Here is a 7,956-nt window from a genome sequence, read left to right as displayed (position 1 = left end):
AACCATGTCTATGGTTGGAGTTCGCGTGTTGAATTTTGGGCGTAGTTCAACTGTCTCAATTTCAGTGAGAAGCTTTTCTAATTCGTTGATCCTTGGTTCTTTCCTGGTCAAATTTCATCTTTAGGTCATCAAGTTCTCCTTGCAAAATAGCTCCCAATTGCAAAGAATCTCCTTCACCATCTTTCCTTTGACCACCTTTCTGCTGGGTGAGTTTCATAACTTTCAACTCACGTCGAAGCTCATTCAGTTCTTTTATGAGCGTTACATTTTCTCGCATTATTCGTAAATGGTTTTTATGACTTGAATCTGAGTCTTTAGAAAGTTTCCTTTGCAAACTATCCACCTGAATGTAAATGTATGACCATCAGACTAAGATTACAAGATATGACAACGTACCGTTCGTTCTAGATAATCTCGTTGCCGAGCCCCTTCCGCTAGTAAATCATCATCCACTGGAGTCATAGTCACTTTATTTGATACATACTTCTCATTTAACTCTTTCACAGCCTCTTTAAGGCCGACAGGATCCTGCAACGTAACATATTATATTATGCAAAATCACAGGATTTTATACCTCAATAAGCTGTGTGAGCTCATAAAAGTCATGTTGTAGATTTTTTATAGCATATCTTGCATCAAAGTTTCTACGCCGAATGTCAGCAACCTCTCTTGTAAAACCGTCTAATTTAAGCTTTAATTCAGCAATAGTGAGCTGCTTGCGGGTGTTGCCATTGTGAGCTCTGTATAAAAGATTTTTGAGCACTTAAAAATAAATAAACTTGTGTACCTTTCGAGCTCTTTTTCCATATTCCAAATTTGCGATTTGGCAGTTTGAAGTTCAAATTCTCTTGGCTCAATTGTATGTTTTAAATCTTTTATTTTATAATCCAGCACAAACTTCACTTTCTCTAACTCCTGCAACCATTCTTTTTTAGCATGTTACCACTATTTAAATTTTCTCAATACCTGTGTTTTCCGCTTTAACTCGTATATTCGTTTTTCTTTTTCACCTATAGTTTCGTCTCTCTCAATAATATCTTTCTTTAACCCACTGCAACTCGGAGGATTAGCAAAACTTATGAAATTCGTTTCTTACTTGATGTCACGCTCAAAATATGCAAGTGTCTGATAAAGTTCTTTTTTCTGTTCAAAGAGGGCTTTAATTTCTCCCTTTTGTTCTTCCATATCTTTTTGATACTCATTAAACTTTTTCTTAAGTAGGCCATTCTCTCCCTTTAGTCTTAGTACAATCTCTTTTTCTTGTACAAGCTTGGCCTCATACCTATACAAAGAAAAAATTTAAAACTGAAAAACATTTTACAAAATAAATCGAAGTAATACTTTTCTTTCAAATCCTCAATTTCTCTATCAGTGTCTTCTTCTGTTTGGTGTTTGATTTCCTCAAAATCACGGTTAGCTTGTTTGAGATCTTCCTGTACTTGCTCTCGAAGAGTGTTTTCCTCGGATAGTTTTGTCTCGAACTCCTCAGTCAATTCCTATTTCATTCAATAAAGCCGCCAACTTCAGCACAAACATTAAGCTTAACCAGACCTGCACAACTCTCTCATGTCCCTGAACAACGTTTGCATGCTTTTCTTCCCAGGATTCGTTTAAAACATCTTTTTCTCGACCCAGGCTTGCATATCTGAGTTGTGTGCACAAGCTAAATACAGCTGATGGATAAATGTAAGTAGCACCTTTCAACCTCTGCCATCATTTTCTTTTGCCATTGCTCTTCCAACTCTTTCATTTGAAGGATGTGTTTTTCTTCAGATTTCATTTGCTTTTGCTCCATATCTATCCCCTAAAGTAAAACCCATTCCTTGGATAAAATCTATGAAAATGTGATTCATACCTCCTGATTTTTCAGTTGTAGAAGCTTATCATGACGTTCTTGTGCTCCTTGAAGCTGTTGCTCATATTGTTCAGTCAAGGCTTTCACTCTTTCATTTGCAGCCATGTCTTTGAGGCGAAGCTGGTACTCATTTTCTGATTCAAGTTCCTTGACCTGAATAAAAAGTCAATTATAAGGATACCAAAAACAAAACCCTCACTCTCTCTTCGAGCTCTTGTATGTGCTGACGCATGTCATCTAAATCACTTTTCGTAATGAGAACCTCGTCTGCAAATCCAAGTGCTTCCTTCTCACGTCTAAGACCGACTGAAACAATGGCTTTTTCCCTGTCCTTGACATCAAACAATGATAGTATTCCATCCTCCCCTACACAAGCTAGGAGATTTGCGTCGTGACTAACACGGACCCTTGTAATCGGTGCAGTGCTTGCTTGAACTTCTTGATATTCCCCTGGTGCAGTTCCCAGACATGATAAAACAGATAGTATGCCTAGTACTAACATACCTGTCAAAGGGAATCTGTAGGTCCGCATTGTGCCTATTTCTGTGGCAGCAAATAATAGTCGACTGTTGTCAGGAAGCTCAATTTGAGTAAGCATAATTGCACTGGGGAAAACCTGAAATTGAGGTTGTCATTCTGCATGTTTAGTTAAGACTAGCCCACCTTAATCACTTGGTTTTCATCCAGCTCTTTTAACTTCCTATCAGATCCAACCGCAAAGAAAGAACGGGAGCCTGTGACACTGGTTACGGAGGTATAAATGCAACCTTTCATAACATTTTCTCGGTTACGCTTAAAGTCTTTCATTCTCCATTCATATAAAGCACCGTCAGCTCCTGCTGACACAATTGTAGTGTCGTCTGCAGACCACCATATTGAACGGACCTAAAAAGGAAAGAAGTCGGATAAACCACAACATTCATAAGTCTACCTTGCCACTGTGCCCGCGTAAGTTTCCAACATTCTCGCACGTATATGTGGAGAAGATTTGAATGACGTTGACGTGCACAGCAGCAAAATATTGTCCTCCATTGCTGAAAACACATTCCTGGCAACCTTTAATTCCAATTTCCTTACATATCCGGATGTCGTCAATCAGTAAATTCATAAATCTGAGCTTGTCAGTGAAGCCAACAAGTGCGTAAAATCCTAAAAAGTCCAAATTCAATGTCGCAGAATGAGATGTGCACAAATACAACCTGTCGGATGTAAAGCAACCGAAAAGGCTTCTTCTTGAAAGAACTTGACAACTTCGCACTGCCTATCTTGGTAGTTCCAGACTCGGACGCTTCTATCCATACTACAAGTCACTATGATCGGTTTTCGGATGCAAACATCCAGCCCAGTGATGCTGTCTGTATGGAAAGCCTGCACTCTTTAGTTCAGGTTGTATGGTTGTCAACGTGTAAAATGTGAACCGAACCTGAATAGTGACCTCCTTTGGAACCTCGCCAGGCTTAAATGTGTCTTTCTGCTGCAATAGGACGGATGCTAATTGGTTGTTATCCAGTGTACAAACAAGCAACTCTTCACTAGGTGACAAAGCAAGGCCGCGGATTTTTGAATTTGCATTGTCAACTTTGAAAGAGCAGACTTTTTTGAACCCTTCTTTAACATCTTTCTCCTCGGTTTTTTCGTAAAATGATATTTTACCACCAGAGCCACCACAAATAAACCCCTTTGAGTAGTATATCGTAAGCTCTGTTTCTGGAGGACCATCCGAGTTATCCGGTAGAAGCGTGCTGATAACCTGCTTGTAAGTCAGGATTTAGGACGCTATCAACTTAAACTGGACCGTACCTCCCCGCCCTCTACATAAACAAGTTCACCAGTGTCTGACACGTAAATGGCTGGGTCTTTGTTGTCCCGGTCTTTTTCATCGTGTTCCCCGGGCTCACAGAGCCATGTATGCCATAACCAATTGCTTTCACGCTTAACAATCTCTGTTGCAATTTGTCTGAACGCCGTTTCTGTCAACTTAAAGTGTTTAGCAAATCCATCTCCTACTACGGTCACCAAAGAGGCATCGGCTGGACAATATAAAACCTGAGAAGACATTGTAACCTTTTTTTAAGTAAGTATAATATGAATACCTGATATACTTCTGCAAGCTGATTAGAAGACTTCACAGATGCTACAACTTTTGACTTTTCTAAACCCCAAACGACAAGATTCCAGTCCGGTCCACCTGCTTGAGCAACAATAGACCTCCCGTCTGAGCTAAAACACAACGAAACATATTCTCTGGTACTGGCAACGAATTCTGTTCCTGCTAACACTTTCTTCTTCTTCAAAGTGACAGTTTCGTATAAACTAATGATAGGACCTTTTGTGTCTGGTGAAATAGTTCGACCCTCGGATTCCGCACCTTCCATTGACCTCGCATCAGTAGGTATAACGGAACTCCTGGATTCAGAGCTTGCACTCGACGCACGCCGCTCTGAACCAAGCATAAACGGGGGCGCCCTCTCTGCAATTGCAACAATCTTCTTGCTGGGGCTGAGTGCCAGTGCTGTAATTCCATATGTATCGGGAGTGCCGGCAATGATTTTTTGTTGTTTTTGATCCACAGTTTGAATAACCACATTGTGACCAGCTGGATATAAAAATGTAGCATCATCAAGAAAATACAAGCACCCTTTCTGTGTCCCGTTCAAGCCAAAGACATGCGTGGGAATTAGCTGGTTTGCCATGGCATTTTGGGAGGTTAGGGCTCATTAACTTTAGGTTTTCCATCGCCACTGGACGACATTGAACGGTTGGGTTATTACTTCAGTTACCGATTTGTTCTATCATAGTTCTAAGTTTCTTATTATCTTACAAAAAGCAAATTCACTTATTAATTACACTAATATGAGGATATTGAACTTCTGTCTATGGGTGGTGGAGTTATAAGACACAAATCTCTAAACCCCAAATAAAGCTGAAAGTGTGCCACATGGTAGTGGCCAAAGCATAAGTCCAAAAGGCATAACATGTTTGGAGGTAGTGGCCAAAGCATAAGTCCAACAAGCATAACATGTTTGGACGACAAGCTCCAACTCAAAAAGTCAAGAGCAAGAGTAGAACTCCTAGGGACACGCTTTGAATTTTTTATATTTATTTTCAGAAACGGTTGAGATTGTAAATTTTTATAGCTTGAGGCTAGGGTTTTGACTTTAATAAGGGCAAAGAAAATGCTTTTCCAGGCCTTCTTGCTACTGCAGCATGCACTATTCTTGAGCGCTCAGGAAAGCCCAGCCATGAAAGACGCGTACAGCCTTCTTCAATTCAGATCTACGATTTGGAACGATACCTACATGTCGCTCCGAAATTGGTACCTAAGCTTTTCTGGGGACGCTTGCTCTTGGAAAGGCGTCTCATGCTCAGCCAGCCGCCGAGTGAGTGCTTTGAATTTGGCCGGGCTTACTCTCTATGGCGCGATTACACCTAGCATCACCGATCTGACGGAGCTTACAGTACTTGATCTCTCAAATAATTCCTTCATGGGGGGAATTCCCACGCAAATTTCAAGGTGTAAGGAGCTCACTGAATTCAACGTGGCTTACAATCTGCTTACAGCGGATGTTCCATTAGAGCTTGGATTTCTTACAAAGCTCAAAGTTCTTCGCATCAACGACAACAATCTCTATGGTATCTTGCCTCCCACATTTTCAAACCTGACGCATTTGGCTCACCTCTCTGTTGCTGGCAACATGTTGTCTGGATATCCTTTTGAGACCATATCGATTCTAAAAAATCTTGAGTTCTTGGACTTGAGCTCTAACAAATTCAAAGGCTCTGTCCTCAATCAAACAGTGGTGAATTGGCCAAAACTGGCAAAGTTCATTGCTAGAGCAAACAATTTTGATAACGTTCTGCCAGCAACATTGGGAAATCTCGTCGCACTCCAGGAGCTGGATATCAGTCAGAATAGCATACAGGGTACAATTCCTGATAAAATAAACAAATGTGGAAACTTGGTGATTATGAATCTCAGCTGCAACGCTTTATCCGGTGCCATCCCAAGTGCTGTTGGTGAGATTCCAACGCTTAGCGTTTTGGATTTGAGGGCTAACTCGTTCAATTCGGGTTTGCCTACTGGCATTAATGGATATAACAATCTGGTGCGTCTTCAGGTCTCGAGAAACAATTTTCTGGCCATTCCCGACGATCTTGCTACCCTTCCTAATATTCTTGACGTAGACATATCTCAGAATCACCTAGAAGGCGTCATCCCCTCTACACTTGGAACTATGACCAGGGTTCTCAGCCTCAACTTTTCGTACAACAACCTATCTAGTAACATCCCTCCACAGATAGGTGATTGCGCAAGATTGAGTGTTTTAGACCTGTCTCACAATCTTTTAAAGGAGATTATACCCTATACTATCATAAAAATGCGAAGCCTGGAATGCTTAAATCTCTCAGAGAATCATCTTAGTGGAAGGCTACCGGAAGAGTTTGGGTATCTCAGTGAGCTAACCGAGCTCGATGTCTCTGGAAACGCAATCGGGGGAACAATTCCTGCAGCAATTGGTACTTTACCCAGGCTGACATTTCTAGACCTTGCATTTAACAAACTCTCGGGAATTATACCGACAAATCTCAACTTTCCTGCGTCATCATTTGTAGGGAATGCGGATTTGTGTGGGCCTATTCTTAACAAGTCATGTACTACATATGTTGGTCGAACTGTCGCTCCTGGAGGTATGATGGTTTCAGCGGCAGGGTTGGTCCTCACTATGACTGTCATAATGATTTTGACGTGGTGGTTTTGTTGCCGTGACGAGACTGACGAGCTGAACAGCAGTTTTCCAGCGGGTGTACTTCGCAGGCTGACTTCCGAGGCACTCCAGAGGGCCACAGAGGATTTTAGCAGTATTAACTATATCGGCTCTTCAGCATTATGCACCGTCTATAAGGCTGAACTTTCGGACGGCTTGGAAGTTGCTGTTAAAGTACTTAGCCCTGAGTATTACGGAAGCAATCGTAGGAGTTTCTCTATGGAGGCCAAGATGTTCGCCAAAGTCTTGCACCCAAACATAGTAAAGGTTGTTGGCTGTTGCAACAGTGTGAATATGGTGGCTTTGGTTTCAGAATTGATGCCAAATGGAAGCCTTGAGAAGCATCTATACGCAGGAGAAGTGTGTGATTTGACTTGGATACAGAGGCTGGATATTATTTTGGGAATCGCAGAAGCTGTTGCTTATATGCATCACGAATGGGAGTCTCTTCTGTGGTGCGATTTTAGAACAAGAAGCATCCTACTTGATGCACTCTTCAAACCTCATATAAGCAACTACAGGATTGCTGGTAATCCTTCTTCAGAGGAAAACTTGCCGCCAGGTGAAGTTTTAAGCCATTTTTAATTGTGGATTAACAGACCCATTTGATTTAGGAAGCAGAGTACATGTTTTCCAGCATACGAACGCGAGAAGGTGACGTGTTTAGTTATGGCGTTTTAATTCTTGAGGTACTTACACGAATAAGTCCACAAGGTGACGTTTCTTGGCAAGGTGGACTTGCACTATGGGTGCAACAGTTCTACCCTACAACTCTTTCTGACATTTTAGATCCTCAAATTATGGAACTAAAGCACCATCATACAAGTATTGTCCTCTGTACGGAGCTTGCATTATTATGCACTCAAGAATCGCCTCAGGAGCGGCCAACAATGTCAGATGTGGTCCATATGCTTCAAAGGATTCGACGTTCCAAAGAACTGTAGGCTCTCTATGCAATAATTTTTAGAAAGATCCCTTGACAACAGCCAAACTAGAAAGAGGTTAGAGACTAGAGGACAAGTCACCCAAATTAGTTTCAAAAAGGAAGTTCTGCTCAAGAAAAATAATTATAGTTAAGAATAAAGAAATGTTAAAAAAAAATATAACGAAGACGTCATCAAGTTCGAGGAAAAACCTAGATCTCCCAATTATGATATAACAGCTCCTTAAAAAAATTACGGGCACTATTTCTCGAATACTCTGGGAGCATCAAATAGATCAGGGATACATAGTAATACTATAAATGAGCACTATATCTCTCAAACCTGCCTGTGAAAATATTGAGTAAGATCTACTTGCTAGGATATACACAGATCCAAGAGATTCCGATCTCAG

The 7,956-nt window shown here is 41.1% G+C and overlaps 2 protein-coding genes across 2 annotated transcripts; one reads left to right on the top strand and one right to left on the bottom strand.

The window, feature by feature from the left end:
- Positions 1-61: 61 nt before the first annotated feature.
- LOC9643722 (cilia- and flagella-associated protein 57) lies at positions 62-4,548 on the bottom strand. Its single transcript, XM_024667551.1, has 19 exons — positions 4,302-4,548; positions 3,949-4,181; positions 3,636-3,832; positions 3,279-3,579; positions 3,055-3,223; positions 2,787-3,004; positions 2,528-2,740; positions 2,360-2,471; positions 2,055-2,305; positions 1,856-2,008; positions 1,698-1,804; positions 1,552-1,645; positions 1,342-1,496; positions 1,097-1,282; positions 967-1,051; positions 788-915; positions 665-740; positions 397-528; positions 62-343 (listed from the first exon to the last, which is right to left on the bottom strand). The coding sequence occupies exons 1-19, from the start codon at positions 4,546-4,548 to the stop codon at positions 62-64; spliced, it is 3,339 nt and encodes a 1,112-aa protein (XP_024523319.1).
- A 549-nt stretch (positions 4,549-5,097) lies between these two features.
- On the top strand, positions 5,098-7,206 carry LOC9655505 (LRR receptor-like serine/threonine-protein kinase FLS2). Its single transcript, XM_024667548.1, has one exon. The coding sequence runs from the start codon at positions 5,098-5,100 to the stop codon at positions 7,204-7,206; it is 2,109 nt and encodes a 702-aa protein (XP_024523316.1).
- Positions 7,207-7,956: the final 750 nt, after the last annotated feature.

Source organism: Selaginella moellendorffii, unplaced genomic scaffold, assembly GCF_000143415.4.
Source record: "Selaginella moellendorffii unplaced genomic scaffold, v1.0 SELMOscaffold_3, whole genome shotgun sequence".
Taxonomy (NCBI): Eukaryota; Viridiplantae; Streptophyta; class Lycopodiopsida; order Selaginellales; family Selaginellaceae; genus Selaginella; species Selaginella moellendorffii.
The sequence above is the reverse complement of the archived record's forward strand: the minus strand, read 5'-3'. Positions and strand labels throughout refer to the sequence as shown.

Excerpts from the sequence above, each read along its gene's own strand:
- LOC9655505 (XM_024667548.1), top strand. The coding sequence starts at position 5,098 with ATGAAAGACGCGTACAGCCTTCTTCAATTCAGATCTACGATTTGGAAC.
- LOC9643722 (XM_024667551.1), bottom strand. The coding sequence starts at position 4,548 with ATGGCAAACCAGCTAATTCCCACGCATGTCTTTGGCTTGAACGGGACA. Across the intron at positions 741-787 it reads ATGGAAAAAGAGCTCGAAAG|AGCTCACAATGGCAACACCC; the intron begins GTACACAAGTTT and ends TCTTTTATACAG. Across the intron at positions 344-396 it reads GAGATTATCTAGAACGAACG|GTGGATAGTTTGCAAAGGAA; the intron begins GTACGTTGTCAT and ends ATTTACATTCAG.